Consider the following 12,612-nt stretch of genomic DNA (forward strand, 5'->3'; position numbering starts at 1 on the left):
ACATCACATATTTTCATCCGCTGTGCTCATCCTTTGTAATCATCATCCTAGTCCAACCCAGCAGCATCTCTTACCTGGGTTACTACAATAACCTTCTAAATTCTAACTTCTAGCTTTCTAATCTTCCTACAATCTATCCTCCATGCAGCAGCTAGAGCTCTTTTAAAACATAAATCAGATTATGTTACTTGCCTGTTTAAAAACCATTGCTGTTAGAATAACATCCAAATCCAATTCCACGGCCCAGGACAACATGTCACTTGGGCTTCACCTACTGCTCTAGCCTCATCTCACATTTGCTGTTTGGCTTCAGATTGATTGGCTCCCTTTGTGTTCTTCAATCATTGCTAGGCTTGCTCCTGCCTCAGGACATTTGCACCTGCTCTTCCTCTTCCCCCCAACACACATATTCATATGTCTATCTACCTCCTTCTCACTCCTTGCATTAAATCAATTCAACTCCCAGGAAAGGTCTTCCCCAATCACCTAACCTGAAGGGTCCCTGGAGGGAAGTCTCTTTCAAATGCATCACTTGTATCTGCAATTATCCTATACTCTTGTTATTTATTTATTGTGTATCTCCCTCCTCCACTCCACCCCCTGAGAATGTAATTTCCATGAGAAAAGGGCATTTGCCTTTCCCAATCTCTCTTGTGTCTCTGGTGCCTAGAAGTGCCTTGAGAATTTCATTTCAAATTCTATTTTACTTTCCCTTCACCCAGGCCTTTCTTTAAGGCCAAGATATAAAGGGGCCCATGCTTAATTCTCACTCTCTGAGCAGCTGTTGCCTTATGCCAGGATTCTAAAATTACACTACAGAACTATGGCGTCTCATTTTTCTTTCCTCGTTTATTAAAAAAGGAACAGAACAAGAAAGTGCATTTGATAGATGTCCTATTAAAAACTTTGGCATTATGGACTACAAAGGTTTTTGAATATGAGCTTGGTTTTTTGTAGTTGCAAGTCAGTCACATCTAAGGTTATTAACACAGCCAGTGGGAAAACTTTTGCCAATGACTACATTAGCCGCTGCCCCAAACTCGTCACCAGGTGTGAGATGGATGTTGACTCTTCAGAGTGGGTTCAGCAAAAACAGAACGAGATGCTTGGGACAGCTCACTGAGCACCGATGCTGGGCTCAAAGGGATTGATAAAGGAGCAAAGCCACATTTGCAGTCTCACTGGGAGAAGACTCTAGTCCTTCCATGCCCCTGAAATGCATTGTCTGCAACTCGGATCAGGAGGGAGTTTCCAATGCTGGGCATTCAACTCCAGACTGGCATTTCCTGAAAGTGAGTTTTTGAGAATCAAGTTGAGAAATAAGTTCTTAATTCTTGGTTTCCCACCTGAATAGGAATTCTTGGGGAATGGGTGAGATTCAAAAAACATATATTTGCCCACATTTTGAGATATTTAAGCACCCAAAAAGTACTAGTACCGGGGCCGCCTGGTGGCGCAGCGGTTAAGTGCACACGTTACTCTTCAGCAGCCCCGGGGTTCACTGGTTCTGATCTCAGGTGTGGACATGGCACTGCTTGTCAAGCCATGCTGTGGCAGGCGTCCCACATATAAAGTAGAGGAAGGTGGGCATGGATGTCAGCTCAGGGCCAGTCTTCCTCAGCAAAAAGAGGAGGATTAAAAAGAGGAGGATGTCAGCTCAGGGCTAATCTTCCTCAAAAAAAAAAAAAATACTAGTACTTCATTTTTTAGTAAGTTGTAGGCACTCCTTGGCTAGTCAGTGGGCATAGATACATGGTAATCAAGCACAGTCTTCTATGATATAAGTATAGCATCATTTCATAACACCCACGGGTAAGGTGTTCTGGGGGCACTCAAATGAAAGTCACTGATACATATGGCCTCGGTGCCCAGGTTTCTACTTGTGATTCAGCAGAAACAACTCCCCTTCTCCACCTGGGAAAGTTATAGGAACATTCTTCAAAAGCACCCCATGCTTCTCATTGACAGTATATGCTGTTATCTGTGTTGCCTCTGTTTCTGGCATGGGGTGGAAACCTGGAGTTTTGCCATGAACATGGCTTTGACTCACAAGGAACTCAACTGTGCTCCTGGCTCTGATGTGGCTGGACTGCCATAGGTGGCTGCTGAGTTTCTATCTCTGCTGGCTCAGGTTGGGGCCCATTTCACTAGTGCGTGGTCTTGGAAATGGAAGGACATGGGGAAACATCTACTAAGCTAGGATTAAAGAAACGGATTAAAGGACTTAAAAGGAATTCTAGGCATTTAAGCTAGTCTCTTTTTACCACCTCCCATGGGGTCAGAGCATCACACTGCGGATGATCTTGTCTGACATTATTTGAAATGCTCTGCCTCTACTACTATTAGAGGCTGGAGACGGGAGCACAAGAGTTAAGAACATGAGCTTTGGGATCAGACAAACACGAATGCAAATTTTGGCTCTGCTATTTAATCCCTTTTAAGTCTCAGATAACAGTCCTGCCTCCTAGGGTTGTTGCATATCTTAAACGAGTTCATGTATGTTGAGTGATTGGCATAAGATACACTCTCAGTGAAAGTCTGGCTCAGCAGAGGTGTGATGGGGTTGCCTTGAGCCAGCTTGCACCAGCTGATTGTAGCCATCTCTCCCCAATTCCCACATTCTTTGACATCATGTTTGGTAGTTTGGACAATACCACGGTCAGTGTATTTACACCAAAGAAATCTTCAAATCCTTCAAATTGGGTTTTCCCCTACCCTAGAGTCAGTTTACCTAGCACTTCACTGTTTTTAGGTATTCGAATTACTATCATTCACTAGCATTTGTTGGCTAATTGATTCACTCAAGTAGCCCTCCACTATTGTCACCTGCAATCTTAAAAATCCCTCCAGCTTTTCTACTTGCATGAGAAGAAGAGGTGATGCAGGGCAGAGGGAAGGAAGCAGTTAATAGTCTTGGGAGGCTGGTTCAGACTTGTCTTAGAGGACAACATGTCTGAGTGTGAGATCTGAACTGAAGCCATCCTGCTCACCAACGTCTGGCAAGGCCAGCTGGCACACCATGGAACCATCAGCACAGAAATCCCCCATGATTTCAGCACTCAGATATTAGGAAATGGAGAGCAGCTCCCCAAGCCCATTCTGCCTGCATGACTTGGCATTCTTGGGCCATTGAGTGTGACTTCAACAGCTGCGTCCAGCTGCTGGAGTCAAAACCCCCAGGAAACCTGGTGGGACTAAAATCAGAAATGATGGTCCAATTAAGGCCCCCAAAACTCAAATGCTGACTCCAACTTTGTGGGCTCTGCATTAGCATTAATAGTGATTTCCTTAAAATCGCTCAGTAGTTTGGCTAGCTAGCTGCATCTCATTAAGAAGTCAGCTCCCTTCGCCTAGAAATATGTACTTATGACACTTAGGCAAATAATCCTTAGCAAGATAAGGTCCTTAAACTTGCTGGCTGAAAGAGCAGTACTCCCCACAGCTGAAGGATATTCCAAGGATACTTTACATGAGCAGGATAAATGAGAACAGCAAACACTAACGTCAAATTCACAGAATTTAATCCAAAGATAGGGTGACCACTTAAAGTCTTTTTTCAACATATGGTTCTTTTAAACAAGAACACATCCTACCTGTGTACAGGAATTGACATTTTAATTGAAATTTTACCTTGAGCTTTATATTTTACAAAAGGCAAGTGGAGTCCTTGTCTTAGGTTGGATTCTCTCCGAAGAGACCCTGAGACAAAGGTTTGAGTGCAAGCACTTAATTTGAGAGATTATCCCAGGAAACAGGAGTGGGGAGTGGGGCAGTGAGACAGGAAAGGGAAGGCAGCCAACATGGGTGTATTAATGAGCAAGTTCCACTGTGGACGCTCAGGGCTCAGTTCTGCTGGGGACCTCTGGGTGACAATATAGAATGCTGCTGTTTAATACCACATATTGCCAACGAGTACTTGAAATGTGGCTAGTCTGAATTGAGATATGAATGTGAAATACACACAAACTTCAAAAATGTAGCGTGAAAAAAAGAATGTAAAATATCCGACATATAATTTTCATATTGATTATATGTCGAAATGATAATATTTTGGCTATATTATGGGACCTAAAATATTATTAAGTTAATTTCATTAGTTTTTTTTTTTACTTTTCTGAATGTGGCTACTAGAAAATCCAAAATGATACATGAGGCTCACATTTGAGGCTTGCATTATATTTCTACTGGGCAGTGCAGGAATAGAACACGCCTCAGATGCATCCTGAAGCAGTCCTGATCAACTCTTGTCCATCAGTGGTTGACGCCTGCTCCACAGAAATTGATTCCCTGGTACTCTGAGTTTGCTTTCATGATCAGCGAAAAGCAGTCAGCCGAGAGTCGCAAGAACTTTCCTTAGAAAGCTGTTGGTATTGTAAAACAGCAGTGAGTGCCGAGGGGCCATACTGACAGCTGCGGTTACAGTGCCTCTTCCACCTCCTTCAGTCCTGCTCCTGACTTTTAGATATCCCTCTACTTCTCATGCCCTCTGAGTCCATTGCCCTGTGGAGGCCAAGGGAAGCTTAGGAATCAGACATTTGTGGACTAGAGAAGAGTAGGTAGTGACTATGATCATCGTTCCAATGGACTGCTATGAAGAAAACGAACTAGTAATTATTTCTCCATGAAGATAGTGGGAGGTCAGGAGAGGGAGACAGATTTAGCTTTACAAGGAGAAGGACGATTTTAACCAATCTTGTCTAATGAGATCGTTTGCCTTAGAATTTCATTGGCTCCCTGTTAATGGAGATGCTCAGGTCGAGGTTGTCTGTTATTTGGAGGGAGTTCTGGCATCAAACAGGAGGTTACATAAATCTAGAGCTCCTAGGATATCTATTTTAATTTTGAAACCTGGCGCCATTTCATGGCTAGAGCAGTGCAGTTGACAAAATGGGGACATGGAGCTCTTATACCATAGAATTATGTCCTATACCCTTCCAAAATCTGTTAGAATGAGAGAGAAAAAAGCAATAATTTATTGTGTTTACTATGGTCCAAGAAACATTTTAGGTATGATATCTCATTTAATCTCCCACACAAGACTGTAACAGTAAGAATTATTGCCCCCAGACGCGTAAACTGAGGTGCATAAAGAAAAGACTCTTACCCGAAGTCAATAAGTGGTGGAGCTGGGATTGAATTCAGGCCTGCTGCTTCCTGCATTCATTGTCAAGCACACATTGAGTGGCTACCTTAGTCCAGAGTCTATGCTTTTACCCACTAGATTTTCCTCATGAAACACTGGTCTTTCTTGAGGAGTTGGCATGAATCTTAATTTCTAATAGTGAGAGCAAAAAATCATATGTACAAAGTGTGTTTCCCAAAGACGGTCACAGCAATATTTCAGGTCATATGTGCTCTGCAGAACCTCATCATTCCCCTTCAGGAGACTGGGTCTGTTTTCTCTTCGCCTGAGCCTGGGTAGGCTTGTGACTGGCTGTCCAAAAGAAAAGACTTTGGTTGAAGTGATGCTATGGGACCCCTGAGACTGAGTCTTAAAAAGGGTCCAGCTCCCTCTGGTTCATTCACTTTCTCTAGAGAAACCACTTTGGAACCTGGCTGCCATGTTGTGAGGAAGCCCAGGCCACATAAAGAGGCCATGCATAGGTGTTTCAGAACAGTGCCCCAGGTAAGGTCTCAGCTGACAGCTGATATCAATCACTAACCAGACATGTGAATGAAGGAATCTTCAGGTGGTTCCCGGCCCCTGCTGTTGATTCTTCCTGCTGAGGCCTCAGACTTGTGGAGCAGGATGATCCAGTCACCCCTGCTGACTTCTGTGTGAATTCCTGACCAACAGACTATGTGAGCATAGCAAGCGGGTGTTCTAGCCTCTAAGTTTTGGGGGTGATTTGTTATGCAACCCTATTAACTGCAACATCATGTTCCGTTTTTACCTTAGCTGTCAGGAAGCTCAAAGTCATTTTTAATACTTAAATACAGTAACTGTATTAGCCATAACAGTTGGCACACCTACTTTCTTATTTTATGGCCTTGAGCATACATTTCTATTTTATTAACCTTATTTTGTCTTTCTTTGAGGAAATGTGAGGTGTACATAAACAACAAAACGATCTTTGTCTATCTTATAAGAATAAAATCATTAATTTAATACCTGAATCTTCCTTCATGTCAACATCGTCTTCTTCATTATCATCATCTATTAGAAAATAGGAAAAGACAAAAACTCATATGAAAGCTAGAAACACCAGAATTCTTCAATTTGACTAATAGAAAATCAAAATAAAGTAAAAAAAAAAAAAGCCTCAGTAGAAAAAAGAGTGTTAAATCATGCATTTCTACTGTTTTATATTAGCATGCTAAATTAGGAAGAACGCATACACGTTAGAGCACAATTTAACACCCAGGGTTTACATTTTCTCTAAAAAATTATTATATATTTATAATAAACTATATATGCAACAATTTGTTTTACTTATAAAAAATAATGCATGGTCACTTCAGTCATTTCAATTCCTAAGAAATAAAAATCACAGACTTTAAACATCACATTATCTGCATTTATTAAAGGTATACACGCCATCCGCAAGTATCTGAGAAACGTGGGCATCACCACTTGGCAGTAGGTCGATGCAATGCCCAAGCCCTGCACTGCACCATGAAAAGTGCTAGACTGCTACCCGTGCAAATCCAAACCTTTAACCATATGTTTTCAAGAGTCCCCATCAGTTGCACCATTCCCACTTCACTCTCCTCATCTCATCTCCCAGTGTAACCCCCTTTAACTGGACAAACATGTGTACATCCTCTGTCCAATAGATGACATACATCCTTTTTTTAACTTTTGACATGTTGTCATCTCTCTCCTTAAATATTCCTCACATCCAGTCAGTGCCAAATCCTGTCCTGCTTCCATGTTTCCGCCTCTCTCCTCACATTATTGCAGCTCAAATTCAGACTATCAGTGCCATTTATTTTCCCCATTTCGTGGTTTCCTAACTGTCCCTCTCTTCTTCCCATTCCTGACTCCAATTCCTATAATATACACATCTGGAAAATCAATCTTAAAATACTGCTCTGATCTGGCTCACAACTGTTCAATGACCCCTCTCTGCCTGATGAGGAAAGTCTAGACTCTCTGAGGTACCACTCAAGGCCAAGAGTGTCTGGTTCCAACCATTCTTCTCAGTTTCATCAGCCCTGTTCCACCCATGCTACCACCTACACAAGTGACAACACTTGGCTCTTCTCTACTTTCTTAAAGGCTCCTTTAGCTTCCTCTGCCTGCCTCAATCCTGGAAACAACGATCTTCTTCATCTCTATTCACACTCATCCTTCCAGGCCAAGCCAAGGCGACTCAGTATCTGCTTGACTCTATTTGAATGAATAGTGTTTTCTTTGGTGTACCTTATTTTTACTACCTTCTGAGTATGAAGGACCTTTGGGCTTAGATCTGCATACTGGCTTCTCCACTTACCCATTCACTAGGCTTGTGATCCTGAAGAAGTTACCTGAGCTTCCTGAGTTTCAGGTTTATCAGCTATAAAGTGGGATAATAATAATGTCTCCTTCATAGAGTTACCGTAAGGATTAAATGAGATGATGTCACATAAAGCACTAGGACAGCTACTGAAACATCATTAAGTGCTAAATATTAGCTATTATTACCATCAAATCCCACAGTCTTGTTACTTGTTAATGTATCTGTCTTCCATACACTCATCTCTAGATCATAAATTCTGCAAAGATAAAGACCATCTCTTATGTTCCTTTGTATTCTCTCGCACCAAATGTAATTCATTTTATACACTAGAATCAATAAAAAACTTTCTGCTGAATAAATTTCTGTTATTTCTTCTGTATCTCCTACATAACAGGACACCATGCATTTATATGATGGTTTATTAACAATGAGGACGCAGTAAAGATTTGCAACTTCCTCCTGGATGTGTGCTTTATAATTTAGTTATGTCTTATGCAAATTTATTAATATGGACTCTTCTAAGTGTTAATTATTAATGAAGATTAGAGATGTATTAGTCAGTGGAAGTGGAAAATGCATTTAATTGGAGGTTTTAGAAAGGTAATTCTTGATAGCTATAGTTAACATTTAAATAAGTAAATTTTCTTCTAGTCAAATATGTTAGAAATATTAGTGATATTCTATATAATTTATTTCTTTCATTCTTTCTATGAATGCAATTTTGGGAGGAAGAATATTAATTTCTTAGAAATATAATTTTCTAACCAGATGGTTATCAAAATGTTACCAAGCAAATTCTTCACAGATTCTTTCCTGAACTTGATATATTTAAACAGAATTTTCTTTTCCAGAACCACCTAAAATCTCTATGACAACAGATTTTCTGGAATCTCAGAGGCAGGCAAAAAAGAGTCTCCACTTTTTTCTAGGGAAAGATAAATGAAGAGTCAAAGATCTCTGTGCTTGTCACCTGTGTATGCATTTGTCCATCTGGCAAACACTCATTGGTAGCCTATTGTGTGCAAGGCTTTGTGTTTGGGGCAATAGAAAACACCAAGATGAATCAGACACTTAAGCAGTTGTCTAGAAACTTATCATTAATGAAGAAACAAAGACACGCAGATAAATTCAAATGTATGGTAAGGGGTAGCCAGAGCCGTTACAAGAGGTGTCAGAGAAGTGACCAAAACTTCCGATCGGGCTACCAGGAAGAGTTCTTGGAAAATGTGACGTTAGAACTGACATTTGAACTTTATAGACTATTGATAGGATCATCCCCAGAATGACCGACATGTGTTGAAGGATCAGACTTGGTGTTATTATTCATTCATTCATTCATTCATTCATTTCACTCATTCATTCATTTATCCATATGGTGGTTAAGAATATAACCAAGATCTAGATTTAGACTGCTTGCTTCCAGGCCCAAGTATATATAGCTGTGCAATCTCAGGCAAATTATGTAAAACTAAACTTCAGCTTTCTCATCTGGAAAATAGCGATAATAAAAGTACCAACCTTCTAGAGTTGGTAATACATGTAAAGTGCTTACGTAGAATGAGCATTCAATAAATGCTGGCTATTACTGTTATAATGTCATTATTATTACTACTTTTACTACTTAAACCATCATTTATTGACTAACACCATGTGCCAGAACTATGCAAGGCCCTGAAGATATAGGTTGACAAGCTCCTCCCTCAAAGAACTCACAAAAAGGTGGATGGTATAGAAAAGTCGAACAACAATCAGAAGTACATCATGTGCCACTTAATGATGGGGATACCTCTGAGAAATATACGTAGTTAAGGTCATTTCATTGTGCAAACATCATAGAGTGTACTGAAGGGGAACAAAATGTCTCTCTTTAACATGAGAATTATTTTAGGCTGATTATTTTCAAGAAATAAAACACTCAGAAAGTTTTTCTTATTACTTCCCCCTAACTGCCTAAAAGAATTCAGATTAAAAAACCTGACTCATGGCACGAGCTATTACAGTCGCATAACATGAACTAGATGGTAGGCAGGGAAGAACCTAGAAAAGCCTGTTTGTTGGGCTCCCCTCTGTGTTCTTCCACTTCTGTGTGGCCAAATAAACTCTTGTTTTCCAAACATTTACTCCTTTTCACCTTTCTGTGAATTGCCTTCCTTTCCATTGAAGTCCCTGACTTTCCCCACCCCCAATATCTTCTTTTGCCCTTAGCTGAGGATAATATTTAAGGTAAGGGTTTCAGCTATTTTGGAGAGTTACTCAGTTTTACTGGGTTTCTCCCAGGTATGCATTTTATTAAACTTTTGTTTGTTTTTCTCCTGTTAATCTGTCTTACGTCAATTTAATTCTTAGACCAACCAGAAGAACCTAGCAAGGTAGAGGAAAATTTTCTCCTCCCCTACAATACTTACACAAACCTAGATGGTATAGCCTACTACACACCTAGGCTAATAGTACTTAATTTATGGGGCCACCATCGTACAAGCGATCCGTCATTATCTGAAACATCCTTATGCGGTGCATGACTGTAACAGATTCTCAGATGCAGGTAAGCAGAGGGTCTACTGGGAAACAGACATGAGGCAGCTAAGTCAGGGAGAAGGTATTTCCAGAAGAGGTGAGGCTTAAGCTGAGTCCAAAAGGTGAGGTGGAATTAGCTAGGGGACAAGAAAGGCTGCAGTACATTGCTAGCAGATGTGGGTGCCCTGCCTACATCCCCTTGTTCCTTGAAACTTCAGTACTTAGCAGCCTGACTTCCAGCCCACCAGATCCTGGGTCTCTTTGCCTGAGGGCTTTCTCTGGTTTGCTGGAGCCCACTCAAGAAATATCAGGGAATTAGCAACTCCCTAGAGAGTAGCCTTTCACAAACGACTGATGGAATTTACACGCAAGTACTCCAGCTCCCTCACTTCTCAGGTGGGCTAATTCAGAAGCATGTTCTACATCTTCTCCCAGAGACTCCTCCTCCCCAACTATGAGATTGAGCCCCAGTGGTCAGTAGTAACGAGCTTCTAACTTAACCTTACTGCCTTGCTTCCCTATCCTGTCTTGCTTTCCCACTCCCTTGGTGGTGTTTCCTGGGATCATCTCCCAAATAAATCACTTCCACTTAAATTCTTGTTTCAAGGTCAGCCTCTGGAGGGACTCTAAGACAAAGGTGATCATCCTAAATTAGAGGGAAAAGCAGCTGTGAAAACACATGGATATGAACTGTCGAGATGCTTTTAAGGAAATAAAACTAGCTCTGAATGGCTGAAGGGAGGAGTTACAGGAGGAGCTATGGATAAATTGATCTGTTCTAGCTAGATAATGAAGGATCTTCCATGCTGGATATGATGGTTAATTTTATGTGTCAAGGTGACTGGGCCATGGAGTGCCCAGACCTTTGTAGAACATTCTTCTGTGTCTGTTTGTGAGGTTTCTGAACAAAATTCACCTTTGAATTAGTAGACTGAATAAAGCAGATTGCTCTCCCTACTGTGAGTGGACCTCATCCAATAAGTTTAAGGTTGATCCTCTCGAAAGTTCGGCAGAAGTCCTCCCAGACTACACTTGCATTGGGACTTCAGATTTTTCCTGTCTTTGGACTCAGACCGAAACATTGGCTCTTTCTGGACTCAAGCCAGCAGGCATTTGGACTGAAGCTACACCATGGCTGTCCTGGTTCTTAGGTCTCCAGACTCCTACTGGAACTACACCGTCAGTTCTTCCGGGTCTGCAGCTTGCCAGTTGAAGATCTTGGGACCTGTCAGCCTCCATAATTGCGTAAGCCAATTCCTTATAATACATAAACACACACACACTGTTGGTTTTGTTTCTTTGGAGAATCCTGATTAATACATCACGTTGAAGCATTTAAGCTTTATCCTGAAAATTACAGAGGACTAAACAACTTTAAGCAGAGAATGACATACCATCTTTTGAGAGAGAATATTTTTTCATGAGAGAAATTTACTAAAAATCTGTAAGGTACATGCCTTAATATGTTGGTATTATTTGTACTAAAATCAAGCACAGTGTACTTTTGGTCTGCAAAGTACCTAATGTGCTGTTCCTTATTAATGAAATCCGCTTTAGTTCAACATTATTTTATGTAATGTGCTCACTTGAGTCATATTTATGCAGCAAATTTCTAGCAAGAATTTCTTTCTAACACAACCAGGAACCAAAAACAATACATGAAAGAAGATGATAGCCTATGGGGATGGGAGTTACGCCATTCAACATTTGGAAGCAGTTAGGAGACTGATGGAGCGTGGGCACAGAGCCGCTGCCCTTTTTAACAGTTCTTTAAGCATCATACTTCTTTGTTAGAGGACAAAAATGAAATAAAAGGTTCTTAGCCAAAGTGATACAAATACCATTTCAAAATAGAGAGCAATCCATCAGATGGTATTGTTCTGTGTGTTCAGAGATACCAACTCCAGAAAATCCCCTTTCCTTCCGAGGCAGAGACCACTCAGTGGCTGAGGCTCCGTTTCATGTTACGAGGCCTCTTTGATGTCAATTTCTTAATGGATGCTGTTTGTATTCACTGCATCACTCTCTGTCAGATTACTCTGTTAAGTTCTGCACAAAAAGTAGAAATGTGACTAAAGTTCTCATTTTGGTCAAAACAAGTGTGAAAAACAACTAGTTTCCTATGAACAAGCAGTTTTCAGTAACAGCTAGCTTTACACACTTCAGAAACCCCTTCATAAGGAAGCGTCTATCCTACATCAAAGTTTATAATATCTTCTTCACCTTCTTTAATAGGAGACAGAGTTAATATTGAAGACTGCTATCTTAATTATGATACCTGTCTTCAGGGAAGCACCTCATCCTCCAAAACAAATAGTACTACACTTTGAAAAACAAAGTATACCATGGATTTTGCAATAACTTAAGATTTGTTTCACTCCTTTATGTAGAGTTCCCATAATTAAGGCAGTCTTTTGGGGAAGTAAAAGGAATAAAAACAAACAGATTACAAAACCCCACAGAACTTGAAAGTGAGGTTTCTGGACCAGCAGCATTCTTATCACCTAGGAACTTGTTAGAAATGCAAATTCTCAGTTCCACTAAAGATCTATGGAGTCAGAAGCTGGGCAGCAGTGGGCGTGGCGGGTAGCACGCTGTGCTTTAACAAGCCTTCCAGGTGATGCTTATGCAAGCTGAAGTTTGAGAACCACTGGTC

The 12,612-nt window shown here is 40.8% G+C and overlaps 1 protein-coding gene and 1 long non-coding RNA gene across 9 annotated transcripts in view; one reads left to right on the forward strand and one right to left on the reverse strand.

The window, feature by feature from the left end:
* MACROD2 (mono-ADP ribosylhydrolase 2) overlaps window positions 1-12,612 on the reverse strand; it is a 1,873,143-nt gene that overhangs the window by 156,777 nt on the left and 1,703,754 nt on the right. For all 8 annotated transcript variants that reach the window (XM_070247518.1, XM_023625930.2, XM_070247520.1 and 5 more), the window contains exon 10: window positions 6,113-6,157. In XM_070247518.1, coding sequence (XP_070103619.1) covers window positions 6,113-6,157 — 45 coding nt within the window. The remainder of the gene's footprint in view (window positions 1-6,112; window positions 6,158-12,612) is intronic.
* Window positions 1-12,612, forward strand: part of LOC111769888 (uncharacterized) — a 39,773-nt gene that overhangs the window by 8,977 nt on the left and 18,184 nt on the right. The gene's annotated exons all lie outside the window — the stretch shown is intronic.

Source organism: Equus caballus, chromosome 22 (genome assembly GCF_041296265.1).
Source record: "Equus caballus isolate H_3958 breed thoroughbred chromosome 22, TB-T2T, whole genome shotgun sequence".
In the NCBI taxonomy this organism is placed as follows: domain Eukaryota; kingdom Metazoa; phylum Chordata; class Mammalia; order Perissodactyla; family Equidae; genus Equus; species Equus caballus.